Below are 18,452 nucleotides of genomic sequence, written 5' to 3' on the forward strand. Positions count from 1 at the left end.
AAACTGCACCCTCTGTAGCTTAGGGGTGTGTGAATGTGTGTGAATGAGATTAACACTGATGATCCCTTACTATTGCAGCCTCTACCATTAGAGAGTGAATGTGGTGTGAATGGGTGAATGTGACTAGTAAAAGAGCTTTGAGTGGACAGAAAGAAAAGAGATATATTGAAGTAAGAGTCCATTTACCATTTATCGTCCCTTCTGGCAGCACTGCTTCCATTTCAGAACAACTAGAGTCTGTTTGAACCTGGAGTCCAGTGAGCCATAGGTTTAAATGTCCAGTCTGTGCTGTGTGCACACAGGGAACATAGAATTCACCAATTCTGAAACAGGTTCTCTACTTCTTTTACAAACCCTCTGGAGCAAAGGGGTTCCCAAATTGTGGGTTGGGACCCCCTGGGGGGTCGCGAAACACAAATGAGGGGTCTTCAAGAATGTTTTTTTTTTTCTAAGTCATCTAAAAATAGTAGATTTTACCCATTATAGTAAAACATATTGACAAAAACAGTAGCTAAACTTGAAATAAAACCTTGAAAATAGAAAGTGTAATGGGTTTTCTGCCTTTCTTTGTTGCCAGATGACTCCTAAGTTTAGGGTGAGTGAACAGTTCATTATCAAAAGCATCAGTAGCAGCAGGTTCATTCATAACAGCACAGGAAACAGACACATGCTCATATAGGTAGGGTCATTTTCTGCAGACCAGATAAATAAAGACACATTAAATCACTTTGAGGGACAGTGGGGGTCACAAGTCTTTGGCACCTATATTTTGGGGGTCACAGGCTGAAAAGTTTAGGAACCCCTGTTCAAGAGAACGAGATATGTAGTGTGTGAAGGTTCTCAGTCATCCAGTTCATGATAATTCAAAGTTTGATCTGAAAAGGGAACTGGACTTTGTTTGGTTCTAGAAGATGTTCCATCTCTCCTCTGAAAGCCTCATGAACGTGGTCCTGGTCACACTCTGTTTGGCTGGTCTGAAAGGAAATGGGCTCCATGCAGAAGTTGAGAAGCAGACTGCTTTAAACAGGACCACTGAATGGATATGATAGATACATTCCTTCCCTTATGGGCAAGGCAAGCCTAATAAAGAATCACAGAATGTATCACTGACTGGAATTCAACTCTGTTTGGACCAAGTGTGTGTTAGCCGCCCCCCTCTCTGGCAGTGAATATGCATTTTTGTTCAGAAGATAGCTCCCTTACTGGAAGTTGTGAAAGGTCTGTTCTCGTTTGGAAGAGAGTGTTTTTGTGTTGCAACACAACACTCAGTTGCACAAGCACACTTTCCAAAGCAGTTGTGCCTGAACTGGACCAAAATGTGTGCCAGAACCCTCACAGCTGTTCAACATCATCCCAATTTATACCATTGTGCATATCTCTGTGATATGCCCTGCTTTTAATATGTTTTGTAACACAATTAAAATAGTACACTTATATAACACTGAATATTTGTAACTATAGAGTTGTCACGATACCAGGATTCTGAACTTTCATCCCACTCCCCTCAGGGCACAGATTCATGGCACCGAGGTGTAGAAGGGCTCGCCTTGGCAAGAGCCTGATCCCTGCTGTTATAGCGGCCCTGAACAACAGGCCTCGCTGAATGATACCACTTGGTTTGAGTGTTGATGCCTTTAATAATAATAATAATAATAATAATAATAATTCATAGAATTTATATAGCGCTTTTCTTAGTACTCAAAGTCGCTTTACATAAGATGAAAACTAAAGAAAGAAAATAAAACAAACAAACAAAACAGGGACAGAGGTGGGGCGTGGGGAGAGGTCATGTGTGGTATGCTTTTTGGAACAGGTAGGTCTTGAGGTGGTTTTTGAAAGAGAGGAGAGAGTCAGAGTTACGGATGTGTGGAGGGAGAGAGTTCCAGAGAGTGGGGGCAGCGATGGCAAAGGCTCTGTTGATAGTTTGTGGAGCTTGCAGTGTATGTTCCGTGAATGTCTTTGTCTGTGTCTGTGGAAATGCAGAAGTTGACCCCAAGGGTACATTAAAGTCTAAAGTCTTTGATACGATACAATTCAACAATAAGCAGGGATAGAGGTGGCACCTTTTTATTTATAGTCTATGGGTGGCACACACATCCAGAGCCTGAAGCACCGCTAACCATACATGATCCCTCTTATTACCCGGCTACTAACTGAAGATACAAACATGTTAAAAACATTGATTAAAGATGATTTTATTGATTTAAATCATTTATGTTTACAGTTTTTAAAACGGTCCCAGTGATTCCTCGTCAGTGATCGTTCCATGGTGATGGATTCTTCTCTGCCTGTTTTGGTGGATTGAACATGAAACTGTCCTCATTCAGCTCTCCTTCTTCTCTGAGCTCTGTGGTTCACACACCTTTAAAAAGAAACTAATGTCACAACTTTGAACCCTGCTGCTATCATCACCACCGCTCATGGTTTAACTTTCTTTGGAGAGATCACTAACCTAAAGTTTCTCTCACCTGCTCTGCTCCTTCATCATATTGATGGACAGGATCCAATATGGAAACATCCGGAGCCTCCTGATTTAGCATGCTAACTGAAGCTGGTACAAAAAAGAACACAGGTCAACATTTGACATCCTGTTTAACTAGAATGAAGACAAGACAAGATGTTCCTCAGAATAATGTCAGACACTTCTGAGGAGTTATCATCATCTCTAGAGGAGATGTGTGATGGTGTGTGTGTAGAGTGTGCGCTCTCTGTCAGTCATTGTGCAGTGCCGTGAAGCTTCCTGTCAACACACTACACCTTTTAGGCTGACGGAAAACACACACAGACAATGAGACATTGGTGTTTCTCTCCTCACTCTCTGTGATGTTTCTGTCTTCTGCAGAGCGGACAGAAACATGACATGACAGTGCTGAAGTGTCCCTGGTGGAGGGCAGAGCAGAAAGACACACACAGAAGTGTAACTTCAGCAGCAAACACACAGCACCCTCCATGATCTGCATTTAGCATGGAGGTCTGTAGGTTTGTATAAAGAGTGTGACTGCTGTGAGAGAAACAGATCACTTAGTTAGAACAGATCTGTTTTCTTGAACATCTGGTCACTGCTTCCCTTGCTCATGGGCACTTGTGTTAAGTGTGTCTGTAGATCTAATAATAATTATAATAATAATAATAATACATTTTATTTAGAAGCACCTTTCAAAACACTCAAGGTCGCTTTACAGACAGATTAAAAACACAATAAATAAAACAACAGGATAAGATAAATAAAAACAAGCAGAGTAACACCAAGTTAAAAATGAAGCAGTGGAAATTAAACAGGGAATGCAGTTTGAAACAGATGGGTTTTGAGTTTTGATTTGAATACAGGTAGTGAATCAGTGTTACGGATGTCTGGTTGGAGTGAGTTCCAGAGTTGAGGAGCAGAGGGACTGAAAGCTCTGCTCCCCATGGTGCTGAGACGGGCAGGGGGCACAGAGAGGTGGAGGGAGGAGGAAGACCTGAGGTAGCGAGAGGGGGTGACGATGTGGAGGAGATCAGACAGATACGGGTGGGGGGAGAGGTTGTGGACGGCCTTGAATGTGTAGAGGAGGATTTTGAAATTGATTCTGAGTTTGACCGGGAGCCAGTGGAACTGCTGGAGGACGGGGGTGATGTGGTGGAAGGAAGGGGTTCTGGTGATGATGCGTGCTGCAGAGTTCTGGACCAGTTGAAGTTTATGGAGGTATTTGTGAGGGACACCGAAGAGGAGTGAATTACAATAGTCAATACGGGAGGTGACGAGACTGTGGACCAGGATAGCAGTGGTGTGAGGGGTGAGAGAGGGGCGGAGACGGTTGATGTTGCGGAGATGGAAGTATGCAGACCGGGTTATGTTATTGATGTGAGAGTTGAAAGAAAGTGAGCTGTCGAGGATCTCACCCAGACTCTTTACCTGAGGGGAGGAGGAAACTGTTGAACTGTCTATGGAGAGGGAGAAACTGTCGGATTTGGATAGGGTGGACTTAGTGCCTATGAGGAGGAGTTCTGTTTTATTGCTGTTGAGTTGAAGGAAGTTGGAGGTGAACCAGGATTTGATCTCAGAGAGTCAGAGGGTGAGGGAGGAGGGTGCGGTGGAGTCGGGCTTACTGGAAAGGTAGAGCTGGGTGTCATCCGCGAAGCAGTGGAAGTGAATGCCAAATTTACTAAAAATATTGCCAAGTGGGAGAAGGTAGACGATGAAGAGGAGGGTCTGACTTCATTTGGTCTGTGTGTTTGTTTTTACAAACTCACTGTTTTGTTATGCTTTGTATATAACAATAACAGATACTGTATCATGTAAACAACACAGTTTGTATACCATGTGTCAGCCTTACTCCTCCATGATGTATGGATGAAGCATGTTTCCTATTAGCAGCTTTGATACAGCTGATCCCAGTCGACACTGAGGGTCTTAGTTTGTCCCGTATCTGTAAAATGCACACTTTGCTTCTTGATTGTGTCTTCCCTTCACTGCTGCAGTAAACAAACAAACAAACAAACAAACAAACAAGGCCATCTTGCACTCGTAGATTGATCATTTAAGCTTATCAGATGAGTTGTGCTGCTGTTGTAAAGGAGTGAGAGAAGTGCACAGCCTGCGGCCGGGTTGATGACCCCCTTGGAGCAGTCTGTGACCCTGAAAGGAGATCAGGTTCCGGGAAAGGGACTAGATTTCAAAGAGGGAATGTTTTCCAAAAAGGATTAGTTGATTGACATCAAGCTGACCTGTGGCTCAGTGGGTGGAGTCGGTCGTCTATCAATCGGAAGGTTGGCGGCTCGTCAAAATATCTGCCCCATCAGATATTTTAATACCAGATAATTTAATTTGTATTCTATATTTTTAATAGGATCCTGTAATCTCTAACCCTTTTTCAAGAAGTCCTTTACTTGAGCCTTATATTCAAACCTCAAAGAAACATCCACCCCTCCTCTTCCTGTAGATGGTTTGATCCAAAAGGCGCTGCATGAGATGGTTTCTGACAGCAGGTAAACACAGACACACAGACAGACAGGTAGATCTGTGACACCAATAGCTGAAGTGTTCATTAGACGAGTTGTTCTGAGTTCAACAAACTTCTGCACTGTTTAAAGATTTGATCCATCCCTCATTAAAGTGGGTTAGCCCTGTTCTTATAGCTAACTTAAGGTGTGACATGCAATAACGCAGCATCCTCTTTAAAGTTCATCAGGAGAGTTTAGAGCTGTGTGAATCTGATGACAGAGTGCTGACAGTGTCACTATCACTGTCAAGTTCTTTCATTTTTATGCAGCGTCCCAACTTGAAAGGACAGACAGACAATCACACCAAAAGTGAGTGGACTCCACTCAAATTAGTCAACGTGTATTTTATTTTCCTCCTTTTATTTGATTTCTTTCATCCCAGAGTTTTTCAGACACAGTTCCCAATTATTAGGTGAAAAACCTTTAAATAAAGGAATAAAAAAGACAAAAGAAATACCCGCATCAAAACACATGCAAATGCAACATAAGCACAGAGCAAGAAACCACAAAGCAGCATCCGATTCAATGGAACTTAAACAACTGCCTATCATTGCTTTTTTACCACAAGTAATATAATTAATAAATCAATTCAACTTTCAGGAGACCTGCCAAAACGAAGTTATTTATATGAATATATTTTATCATCTCATATGAAATAGGTCAGTTATTTATTAATTAATCATGTATCATGTGTATTTTAAACAGTCCTAGTAATACTTAATCATGTATCATGTGTATTTTAAACAATCCTAGTATTTATAATCTTTTAATACAAACTTTAACTAAACACCCACACAGTCAGCCTCCAATCTTATGACTTGAGCCCAGATTGTCTTATTTATTCATGTGATTCCATTGTTTTTATTGGTTGACTGTTTTCTGATATGCTTTTTAAAATGGAACCTTTAGCACTTTTATCATTTTATCATTTTATCATGTCTATTCATTTTTAGTGTTAGATTAGTTTTTAGGATATTTTTTGTATGTTTTGCACATTAAGTAGATTGTTCTGTCTGAAGTCTATCTTGTAATTTTGTATCGACCTAACATCTCACTGGCTGCAAAACAACCTGAACCTGAACACCAGACGTTCTAAACAAACATTTCAGCAGCGCGCAGATGAAGCGCGTGCCCGAGCCGGCACCGCAGCAGCAGCGATCATCAGCTGACAAACACACAGTTCAAAACCCAGCTCCTACCGGCTGCCTCTTCGGTTTCTTTTAGATTGCCCTCTGCACCACCGATCTACTCCATCCAACAGTCTGTTTTAAAGTGCAGCGCTTCTGCCCGCTGCTCTCCAGTGCGCGCCCTGACAGACCTGCAGCAGGTGCGCCTGATGAGACACCTCATGCCCTTCCGGGTAGACGCTGTTCACAGCTGATTACTCGTATTTACAGATTCTTATATTACATATTAAACAATCTAATCATGATTTAGTATATTTATCTAGTCCTCATTGTAACATTTCTTTTGTTTATTGATCCATTGATCTGTTTATTTATTTATTTGCTCTGCACAGCAGCATACGTTTTAGTCATACTAAATAGATACTTATTTTTGTAAACTCACCTAGGATAGAGTTGTAGATTTTATTTATAATATTATAAATATATAATATTTATATATAAATATAAATATATATATTTTAATATATTAAAGCCTAGCTAATTATGATTAGTTCATTATTCTACTGTTTTTTTATTCTATTCTTACAGTTTGACTTGACAATCACAATATCACAGGTGAAGTTATGAAATCACTAAACTCTACCTGATAACCTCAGGTGGAGATGCAGAGGAGATCTCTTCCTTTTTTTGATAAAGACCAGAACGCAGCAGAGGCTGAGGATGTAGAGGTTACTGTAGGTCAGATCACATTTAGCTGTAGGTAATAAATAGGATTTAAAGGACCCAGATAAATGACTTTAAAAAGCACATAGAGATGTAGATTCATGTTACAGAGACTCCTTCATTGAAATAATACTCTAATGGTGTTAACATCAAAATATGGTGTCAACACAAACCCCTCTACCTGGAACATGTGTGTGTTACTCCTCACTGCAGTGGCTCACTCTACTCTCACTCTTCAACATGTTGATGAAGTTAGTCCTATTTGTAAGACATGGATTTTTTAGATTTTGTATGTTTTTATTGTTATATTTTACTGCAAACCTTGAAATGAAGAGACATTTAAAGTAATGACTTAGATATCTGTTTATTAAATGTATTCATCTGCAGTTCAGGGTTATATATTGACAGGGTTGTATTGGTGAATTTTACCATACTCCAGAAAATCTCCCTATTTTTCACAGTCCATTGGTGGCAGGTATGCAAAGTGTCCCTGAGCAAGACACTGAACCCCAAACTGCTCCCTCTGTTGTTCAGCTGTGTGTGAATGTGTATGAATGAGATTAACCCTGATGTTCCCTTACTATAGCAGCCTCTGCCATCAGTGATCGAATGGGTATGAATAGGTGAATGTGACGAGTAGAGTAAAAGAGCTCTGAGTGCTCAGGAAGACTAGAAAAGCGCTACATAAGTACAAGTCCATTTATCATAACAGAGCTTTTTCTCTCACTTCATTTCCTGGAGTACAGAGACAAAACATACCCAGGCCCAAACCCTCTGTTAGTCCTGTATCAGTCTGTTTACATCAGAACAGTTGTTAGAACATGTCTCTATTGTGCATGATGAGTATGAGGACAGTTCAGCAGCTAAATGAAGCATGAAGAGACCTGTTGTGTCTTAATGTGCCGTCTGAATCCTGATAGAGGGATAAACTCTGTCCTGTCATCCAGACTCTGAAGGCTCTGCACAGGTTTATTGGCGTAGCAGAAAAGTGTGGAGCTCTAAAATGTACCAAAGACACGAACCATCCAACGACTGAGCTAAACAAAGACATCACAGCATGGAAACAGTATCAAGGATAGTGCTGGGCGATAATTCCATCACGAAAATTATCTTGATGTAATTTTTCTCAAAATTATTATAAAAAAATGTTCGATAAAAATATATTCGAATAAACCTGTAATTACACCCCCAACCACTTAAAATGGAGGGGCCGCTAATGAGCCTTAAACGCTAGTTGCCACTCAACATTAGACAGAAGAAGAAGACTGCATTGAACAGCCAATCATGTTGCAGGGTGAGAGGTAGGCGGGGCTTAAAGACATTTGGAGCGGAATGTAAACACAGCTGAGACGAGCGACAACGACACTGAAGAAAACTCAAAGCAGAGTTGTTAGTCTGACACTGAGTCGACTCTGAGTTAACTATTAACTTCATACACTTCATTAAATCTACTTTCAGGATGTGGGTAAAGGAAGAACACAGAGACAACTTCTGCTGTGAACACGTTTAATGTCCACCACAACCGTAGGACAACTGAACACTGATCAACCGTGATGCATTCACTGCACTGTGGGAAACAACATCACTCTGCCTGTAACCCTTAGTAATCTTAAAGGGGAGAGCACAACTCAGAACAATACTCTATAAACTGATACACAGAATACAGTCTGATATATGTTTGTTGTACATTTAAATCAAATTATGGAAATAACCTCAATCTGAGAAAAACAAGAATCTACAAACTAAAACTTCACAAAAATCTCATCTTCCATTAAAGACCTGCTTCCTGTTAGCACCATCAGAAATGATGGATTCAAGAAGTTCATCAGAAACTAAATCCAGATACAAACTAACAAACTGTCTTCAACTTTCACTCAGGAGAAAATATCTGACTTTACATTTAAATGAAATAATGATTTGATATTTATTGTGATAATTATTGAAATCATCTGATATGAAATATTTGATTGTGATAACATCATTTTCAATATCGCCCAGCTCTAGTCAAGGATAAAGAGTTCATCAAGATGACTTTAAGAGGTCGGCGAGGCTTTCTCTTTGATGTCTCATTATGAATGTTATCCATTTGGATTTCTCTGAACCCTGAGCCTCCTCACAGAACATGTCTGCGTGGTTAGAGAGAGAGGATCAGACCCCCCCCCCTCGCCATGTGCACTCTGAAAGCTGCTCTTTTGAATGTTTCAAGGTGTTGTGCAGGTTTCAGTTGGAACGCTTGGAAGGGTTTTACTGAGCCAAAGCATGTCTTTATGTGGAGTGGACGTGTTTAAAGGGGGATCAGTTTTAGAAACTGTGGAGACGACAGGACAAAGAGTGAAGTTATGGAGTGCAGATAGTTTGAAATGATTCATCCTCTGTCAGCTTACAGCGGGCTGCAGGTTACAAGACCTCAGTCTACTGAAAGCAGCTCTGTCAGGTCAGCTGATCTTTCTCATGTTAGTGCCTCATGAGGTCTGACAGTGGATACTGGAGGCCATGCAGGGGGACATGGGGAGATTTGGACCACCGAAGGTGCGCTTTTGCCCTGTTTCAAAGGAGAAGTGGAGGAAAGTTAAAGATTAGAAGGTTACACAGAGTTTATGGAAAGATCAAGAGGATTGTAGTCAGACTGAATCACTGCCTGAAGTTCAGAAGGAGATAAAAGCAGAGAACAAAGCAGAGTAACATCCTGACCAGAGAGCCGTTTTTACTTTCACTTATTAAAAACTTATTTACATTGTGACTGAGTCGGACAGATTCTGTTTGTGTCAGAAAGAATAATACTTTGTATTTCCTTTGCGCCTCACACAGCTGCAGGATGCTGGAAACGACTGGCTGTCCGATGTTTGTTCCAAGAGATAGAACACGTCATGAAAGAAACTCTGACTCCACTTCAACAGAAAAGTGTGGTGTCTCACTGATGCATTCATTTCATATTTAGAAGTGTTTTTTTAAATAGTTTTGGCACAAACTCAATCCTTCACCAACAGAACAAGTCCACAGGGAGTCCACGCTGGGTTCAGCGCTCTCCTGTCCTGCCGGTGCATGAAGTACACACTCTGATTATTCTACAGAGTCTTTATAAAGCCAGGTTTATGCACCCACCATAAACTCTCTGAGGGGCAGAGAGAGAGAGACGAGAAGTGTGGGAGTTTAGAGGAACAACATGCAGCAGGTGCCATGGCTGGGAGTCGATGTGACGAGGACTGTGGCCTCTGGATTTGGGACATACACTTCAAACTGGACTTAACTAGCCCCCTGGGTGTTCAGCACTTCTTACTTACATGGGGAGGCTGCAGCTACGTTCAAAGGCAGCTACATTTGGAGTACTCCTCTTGTATCTTCTGAGTTATCCATGTCTAGTATTTCAATGTGACTATTTCAAATGTTTAAAACAATATAGGGATTTCCAGGTGTGTGTGTGTGTGTGTGTGTGTGTGTCCAGTTATTTAATTTCCGTGCAGCGTCCCAACTTGAGAGGACAGACAGTCTGCCCAAAGAGGACTGGACTCCATGAAAATAGCTCAATACGTATCTTAATGTCCTTTTATTGGATTTCTCTCATCCCAAAGTTTGTTTAGAAACAGCATTTAGGTGAAAAACCTTCAAATAAAGGTAAACAGACGAAAGAAATACTGCACTGCTGCAGCAGCAATCATCAGCTGACAAACAGTTCAAATTAAACCAGCTCCTATCGGCTGCCTCCTCGGTTTCTTTCAGGTCGTCCTCTGCACCACGGGTCTGCTCTCTACCCCAGTCTGTTTAAAGTGCAGCGTTTTGATCTGGGCCTTTCACTTTCAGAGGATGTCTGGGACTCTGTCCTTAAACTGGTGAATTCAACATCTCTTTGTGCTCGTCACTGCCTGTTGCTGTTCAAAGCCGTGCACAGGGCCCATATATGTAAAGCTAAGCTGTCCTGTTTTTATCCGAATGTCAGCCCCTACTGGGACAAATGTAAGATAGGTGAGGCCTCCCTTATCCACATGTTCTGGACGTGTCCCAGTCTGGAAACATTCTGGAGAGAGGTGTTTCAGACCTTGTCTCAGATTCTTGACATCACCTTAAAGCCGAACCCTCTGGTGGCCTTTTTTGGTACTACTGGAGAGGATGATGTGCGTCTGACTCCATTTAAAAGTTGTACATTAGCTTTTGCATCGCTCTTGGCCAGATGTGGAGTATTGCTGAGATGGAGGGATGCTGCCCTGCCCCCCTCACAGTTAGTGTCTGAGGGACGCCATGTCCTGCTTAAAGGTGACGTATCACGCTTTTTTCATCAATATATATTGGTCTAAGAGGTCCCCAAAACATGTCTTTAAAGTTTATGCTCAAAAAAACACTTTGAAATCAGATTATGGCATGCCTGAAAAACCCTCTTCTTCAGCCCTGCTCAGAACGGTCTGTTTTCTCTCTGACCACGCCCCCTCAGGAAGTGGATATGTCCTCGGCTCTCCAGCACGTTGATCTAATGTTTACATGTTGGCTGAATATACACGGCTGCTCACAGACCCGCGTCACTTCAACCCTCTGAATCTGATCCAGAATCTGATCCTGACGGAGAGGCACCTGTAGCAGGACCTTTCTGAAGGATTGGTCACAGATTTAGTGTTTCTTGTTGTTTTATTTATCAGTATGTAGACGTGTGTCTTGGTACACAGCTACCAACATGTAGCTATGTGGCTATGCTAACTAGCGCTAGCACTTATCCTTGATAAATAAAAATCATCCACTAGATCTTCAAATCTGCAGACGTGGGGAGTAAAACCGACCTCTGCCAGAAAGGCAGCAGGACCTTTCTGAAGGATTGGTCACAGATTCTGTTTCTTGTTGTTTTATTTGTCAGTATGTAGACGTGTGTCTTGGTACACAGCTACAGCTACGACATGTAGCTATGTGGCTATGCTAACTAGCGCTAGCACTTTTCCATGAAAAATAAAAATCATCCACTAGATCTTCAAATCTGCAGACGTGGGGAGTAAAACCGACCTTTGTGTTTATTAAGACAGCCTACAACTAGCATGCCTCCCTCCTAAGCTCCTTGTTAGCACACGTGTGCAGGGAATGAAAAACAGAGGAGGGATTCAGTATTATTTTATACAGTCTATGGGCTGAACAAGCTCCGAGCTCTGACTCCGTGACAGACCGGATATTGTTGTGACGTAACAAAAACACTGAAGTCTGAAACGGCTCGTTTCACACACATTTACAGAAAGGTGGAGAAATCAGAACAGGGGCAGAATGGATTCTTTTCATTCTCGGGGGGTTTGTAGACATGCCAGGGACACATATTTCAGGTAGAGAACCATTAAAAAGTCGATTTTGCATGATATGTCACCTTTAAACCTCGAAAAGATCTGCTGTTCAGTCACTGGCTGCAGTAAAAAAGTTTATTCAGATGTGGGGACCTTTTATGGAGCACTTTCAGCAACTTCAGTCAATTTCAGAAACACCCTCCTTCTTTGACTTTACAGTTTAATGAGTGTTACTCATGTTCATTGTCACCATGAATATCTCTTTCATTATTGTCTTTTTTCTTCTTCTTTTAAATTCTTTTATTTTACGTATTCCCACCTATTTAGTAGCATTATGTGCAGTATATTGTTTTCTCTAGTACCAGTGTGATGCTTACAAATAACAGACAACCTGACTTCCAGCTCTGGAACGCTGTTTACTCCAGGACTATTCTATTTAATGCCTACACTATGGAGCCCCTTTATGGACATTGGGACTGTCGGGTTATGAGGGATGGGTTAGTGATAGAACCAGCTGATCCTATCGTGCAATTTTTTCTGTGTGCTTTTTGTATTTCTGTTAATGTGTGAAAATCAATTGAACATATTCTTTAAGAAAAGTGCAGCGTTTTGGTCCGCTGCTCTCCAGTGCACACGCTCTGTTTTGTCTGCACCAGGTGCTGATGTGACCGATCAAGTCCTTTAGTCCAATTTATGTTACATATTAACTCATTTATTCATGATTTATCTTATTCATCTAGCCATTATCATAACATTCTATATATCTATCTAGTTTAGTTTAATTTAGAAAACTTTAATGTCCTCCAAGAGGCACTTTGTGGTACAGCACAGCTTTAAAAAACACAACAACATGAAAGGTACATCAGACACACACAACAAAATGATCCAAGCAACCCAAAGTAGCTGTTTCACAGTAGTAGTCATTGCTAGCCCAATGTAAACAACAATCACAGTTTAAATACAATAAATAAATAACATTTGTGGACTTATAGACAACCTTAGATCACTTGTGCATCTTATTTAATTGAGTTATTGCCATGGGAATGAATGAGTTTTTAGCACGACTTGTTCTTATCTTTGGGTATCTATACCTCCGGCTAGAAGGGAGTAGCTGAAACTCCACTGAGAGTGGGTGTAATGATTCCATGCAGACTTTGTCTGCCTTCACAGCCAGCCTGCTCAGGTACAGCTGCTGCAGGTCAGCTCGCTGCTCCCCCATCATTTTCCCACAGATCTTAACAATTTTCCCCAATTTGTTTTTTTGTGTAATTTTAGCATTACCGTACCGGCAAACAATACAACAAAATAGGATGCTTTCAATAAAAGATTTGTTAAATAGAGTTAAAATTGTGTTATCAACATTTAAATATCTCAGTTTCCTCAGACAATACACTCATTGTTGTCCTTTTTTAAAAATAGTATCCACACATGGGTCCCAGGAGAGTTTGTTATCTAAAATGAGACCAAGGTACTTGTAGTCTGTCACCACCTCAATCTCCTCTCCTCTGATCCTAGATGAAGCAGGAGGCGCAGCTCTTTGGTCTTAGATAGATTCAGAGTTACGTGTGAGGCCTCAAACCAGATTACAAAGTCATTTAACACTGGACCATGTTCCACTTCATCCTGCTTCAGAAGGCTGACCAAGGCGGTGTCATCAGCAAACTTAATAATACGATGTCCCAGGTATCTGCTGCGACATCAGTCTGTGTATAGGGTGTAAAGCAGAGGTGACAACACACTGCCCTGTGGTGTGCCAACACAGGTAAATCTCACCTTTGACATCGTGTTGCCTACCCTTACCCTTTGAGATCTGTCTGTAAGAACATTTAAAATCCATGTTATTCATTTTGTGTCCAGTCCGAACTGATCTTTCAGTCTGTCTGCCAAAATGAGGGGATGTATTGAATTAAATGCAGAAGAGAAATCGGCAAAGCACGTGTCTTGTCCTGTTCCAGATGCATGTACAAAAGGTTTAAGAGAGTTGCAATGGCGTTGTCTGTCCCTCTTGCGGAGCGATAGGCAAATTGTAGTGGGTCCAGGATGTGCTTACATGTGTCAGTAATGTGGGATTTGATAATCCTTTCCACTGACTTAACTACCAGTGAGGTGAGAGAGATGAGCCTGAAGTCCTGAGGGGAGGATGGATAAAGGACCTTAGGGCGGAGAACCACAGTCAATGTTTTCCACGGTGACGGGACAACCTGGGTATCCAGTGAGCGTTGAAAAAGGGAGCAGAAAATTTCACTCAGTTGAGCAGAGCAGTGCTTCAGCACCCTGCCACTGATGTTATCAGGCCCTGGGCTTTTCCATATACAGTACATGTACATGTACATATACAGTACATGTACATGTACATGTACATGTACAGTACACTCAAACATTTGCTGCACCATAGCTTTGTCAATGCTGTCCCTTCCAACATTGTCCGTCTCTTGCCATGTAGGAATGTTGCTGCTGCTCCCTGTCTCAAAGCGTGTAAAAAATTCATTAAGCTCAATGGCTGAAGAGAAGGACTCTCTTTCATCTAGACAGTAGTCTCTCTTTTTTCCTCCCTTAAAGGGGGCATTTGTCATTCTTTATGCCAGTCCATGCAGCCCTAGCATTTCCCTCAGCCAGGGTATGTTGTACCTTGTCTCTGTACTGGCATTTGGCCTTGTAGATCTCCCTGTTCACCCTCCTCTGTACCTCCTTCCTATCTTGCAGGCTTCCAGCAGTAAAGACCCCCTCGAAAGTCCCGAGACCTTTGAAAAGTACTACCCCCCTAGCAGGGGCTTTTCAGGGGGGGAGATTATCTACTCCTGAACTAAATTTAGACCCTGGGTCCACCGGTCGAAACACACGTAGTTCAGGGGTAAAGTTCCTCTGGTGGAAAAGAGCCTAATGAAATTGTCCATTTGGGTCATGTGTTCAGTATTCACCTGCAGTATACTGAGCTGGTTTACACACTCTACAGAGGTTTCAGTGTGATCACAGCTTCTGTTCAAACATGTCCTTTCAGCATGTAGTAACTGTGTTTCTTCTTTTTTTTGCAACAACAGCTTTCAAAACCAAGATTAAAGAAGTGACCCGGGAAAACATGGATCGTAAGGTAGTCCTGCAGAAAAGAAAGAAGATGGTGAAGACTGGGAACCTGAAGAAGAAGGACATCAAGACCATGGTGCTGTATCTGAAAAACGGGGCCGACTGCCCCTGCCAACAGCTCGATAACTTGGGAAACCAATACCTAATCATGGGCCGCAAGGTAGACCAGCAGTACCTCCTCACAGGCATACACAAGTGGGACAAGTCCAGCAAGGAGTTCAAGCAGACCCTGAAGAAACTCAAAACATACAAGTGTCCTGTATACGACAACGTTTTCAAATAAAAGGTCCCAAGCCCCGCCCCCTCCTCATATGCAGATACATGCCAGGCGAGGGCGGGTATGAAACTCTGATAGTATGATAACCTGAAGCAAAAATATCACATGTTCATGTTCTAGCAATGAAAGCTCTGAAACGTGTTCTTCTGAAATCTCTAAAAAAAACAAGAGCGTTCTCCCCCGATGAACACAACAATATTATTTTAGAACAACAGAACATTTGAAGCAGTAAACAAACACGTTCACTCAAAACAAATAAACACAACTATCAGTACAACTGAGAATCATCTTACATTAGGCTAAATGGATTCTGTCATTTCAATATTGATGTACAAAGAAGTGTCCGGAAAATCGCCCTCCCGGTCTCTGTGACGGTATCTGACTTCCTGGTTAGCATGGTGGCTAGCACAAACGAGCGGGCTAACTGACCTCTGAAGAGACACGAGGACATCCTGTACCCTCGGACATCCTGCTCGTCCTGTGTGACACTGTGACATCTTCAACCAGGGCAAACCTTGACACCAGTAACTGGCCCAAGCCTGACACACACACACACACACACACACACACACACACACACACAAACACACACGCACACTGAAAGGTTTTCTTTTGTCCTCTGCCAAAGAAAAGAATGTTTAAAGGAGTAGTTCCATGTTTTCTGTAATAAACTTACATTTTTGCAGAGAAAAGGTTGTGATGATCTTAATCTTTGGTGAAAGATAAGACGATCATGTCTGACTGAAGATGAAACAGCTGATGTGTGTTGGCCTTTATTGCTATTTACATTCTATTCTTTTTATAAAGTCACAGAACGAAGCGTAATGTGTGCAGCTGGTGTCTTTATTGATGTAGTTAGATTCTTTTTTGTTCATACTCTCTGTAGGCTAACACTCTGCTGGCTTTAGTATTATACTTAGTATAACCTTCAGACACGAGAGGGGCATCCGTCTGCCCATTTTACTCCAGGAAGAAGAATGTGTAATGATTGTTTTGTTTCTTCCTGTCATACAGTGAGAGACGACAGAGTGAATACAGAGAACAGCAGCTCCTCTGAGATTGATGTATACATAATGAATGATTGGAAACAGTGCTATAATCTGAGCTTATTGTGCCGTCAGACTTCAAACTGAAAGCACTGCTTCTGCAGTCCTTTTATTTATTTATGTTCTTATTTTCACTTTATTACCTGAGAAGTCTTAGTAGAACCATAACCACCAGTTTATAGTTGAGTTCACATTTAGGCCAGTGCAGCAGCACTGTTCTGTAAACCAGGGGTTCCCAAAATGTGGGTCGGGACCCCCTGGGAGGTCGCGAGACACAAATGGGGGGTTGTGAGATGTCTTCAAGTCCATTACAGTAAAAAATATCCACAGAAATAGTAGCTAAACTCGAAAATAGAAAGTGTAATGAGTTTTCTGCCTTTCTTTGTTTCCTGATGACTCCTAAGTTTAGGGTTAGTGAACAGTTAATTATCAAAAGCATCAGTAGCAGCAGGTTCATTCATAACAGCAGAGGAAACACAGACACATGCTCATATAGGTAGGGTCATTTTCTGCAGACCAGCTAAATGAAGACACATTAAATCACTTTGAGGGACAGTGGGGGTCACAAGTCTTTGGCATCTATATTTTGGGGTTGCGGGCTGAACAGTTTGGGAACCCCTGATCTAAACTGATGCATTGTTTATCTGTTCCTGTTTCTATACAACCATAAACTTCAGTTCTCAGTGCTCATAGAAACATCTTTACACACGTTGATATGTGTTCGTTGATCTTCTAACATCACTTGTTTCAGATTTGAGTGTCACTGGTGCATTGCTGCATGTACATACACATGTTACATACATGTACAAACTAACAGTGTTATTGTTCAGTTTTATAATAGGTTACACTCAACAATGTAACACAGTGATGACTCCTTGTGTCTAAACCACGGTAACTGCTCCAGTTTTTCAATGTAATCACTATTTTAAACTCCAGACTGAGATTGTAACTAGTTTTCTAATTCTGTATTCATTAAATACTTTATACTGTGCAAACCTTCACAGGATCCAGAGAGTGTGTCATTCTGTCTGCCTGCATTCAAACATACATACTGTTGATGTGTTAGGACGCTGACATAAGCATTTAGCTAATGTTACAAATACATAAACAGTACAGATACAAAGGCCAACATGTAAAAAGGGAAACTGGCTCTAAACCATGATTCAATGTTGATCATGTTTGAGGCTCTGTCTGTATTTTGTGTGTTCCTTTGAAATCAACTCTCAGAGATCTCAGATGCACATATTATTTCACCAGTACGTCCCGCTAAGATGAAAAATACATTTTTCATGAGAGACATGGCGGGGCCAGCAGCCTTACAAAACCACAAACACATAAAACATGACACAAACAACGCAACATGTTGACATCACAAGAAACAGAACCATATGCCTCTGTCCCAACAGTCTGACAGACGCAGACCATAGCTTCAAAGTTCTTGTCTCAGGGATTTTTGATTCAGGCCCATGTGGTGTCACGGGCTGTAGCTGCCCCACTATGTATCCAGTGGTGGACAGTAACAGAGTAAATTTACTTAAGTTCAGTTTATGAGTATCTGTACTTTACTTGAGTATTATTTTTTGGGGAACTTATGACTTTGACTCCAGTTAAAGACAAATCTCATCCTTTGACTCCTCTACATTTCTATCAGTGCTCTAGTTACTCTCTACTTTATCCTTGAAGTCAGCTGATGAGTCTTCTTTTCTGAAATCAGATCCCAAAGACCGTAAACTGTTGGTGTCCTTGTGTTTGGTTTGTCTCAGTGGTGTAGCCGTACCTGGGTTGAGCGTAGATCAAACGTTCTTCAGATCAGTGCGTTCATGTAGTCGTGGTGATGATGGCTATGACTGAGAAGGATGATGATTCTCTACCTGAGCACCACGGCCATATTTTAAACCCACGTTTGAGCTTTTGAAATAAAGAATGATTGTTTGTATTGTTGTAAATCTCTGATCTGTTTACCACACAAACT

The 18,452-nt window shown here is 41.5% G+C and overlaps 1 protein-coding gene across 1 annotated transcript in view; it reads left to right on the top strand.

Annotated features, from left to right (window-relative positions):
• Positions 1–17,481, top strand: part of LOC117819315 (secreted frizzled-related protein 1-like) — a 33,503-nt gene extending 16,022 nt beyond the window's left edge. Inside the window, exon 3 of the mRNA XM_034692607.1 lies at positions 15,115–17,481. Within this exon, the coding sequence (XP_034548498.1) occupies positions 15,115–15,440 (326 nt within the window). The 3' untranslated portion in view covers positions 15,441–17,481. The remainder of the gene's footprint in view (positions 1–15,114) is intronic.
• The last annotated feature ends 971 nt before the right edge of the window (positions 17,482–18,452 follow it).

Source organism: Notolabrus celidotus, chromosome 9 (genome assembly GCF_009762535.1).
Source record: "Notolabrus celidotus isolate fNotCel1 chromosome 9, fNotCel1.pri, whole genome shotgun sequence".
In the NCBI taxonomy this organism is placed as follows: domain Eukaryota; kingdom Metazoa; phylum Chordata; class Actinopteri; order Labriformes; family Labridae; genus Notolabrus; species Notolabrus celidotus.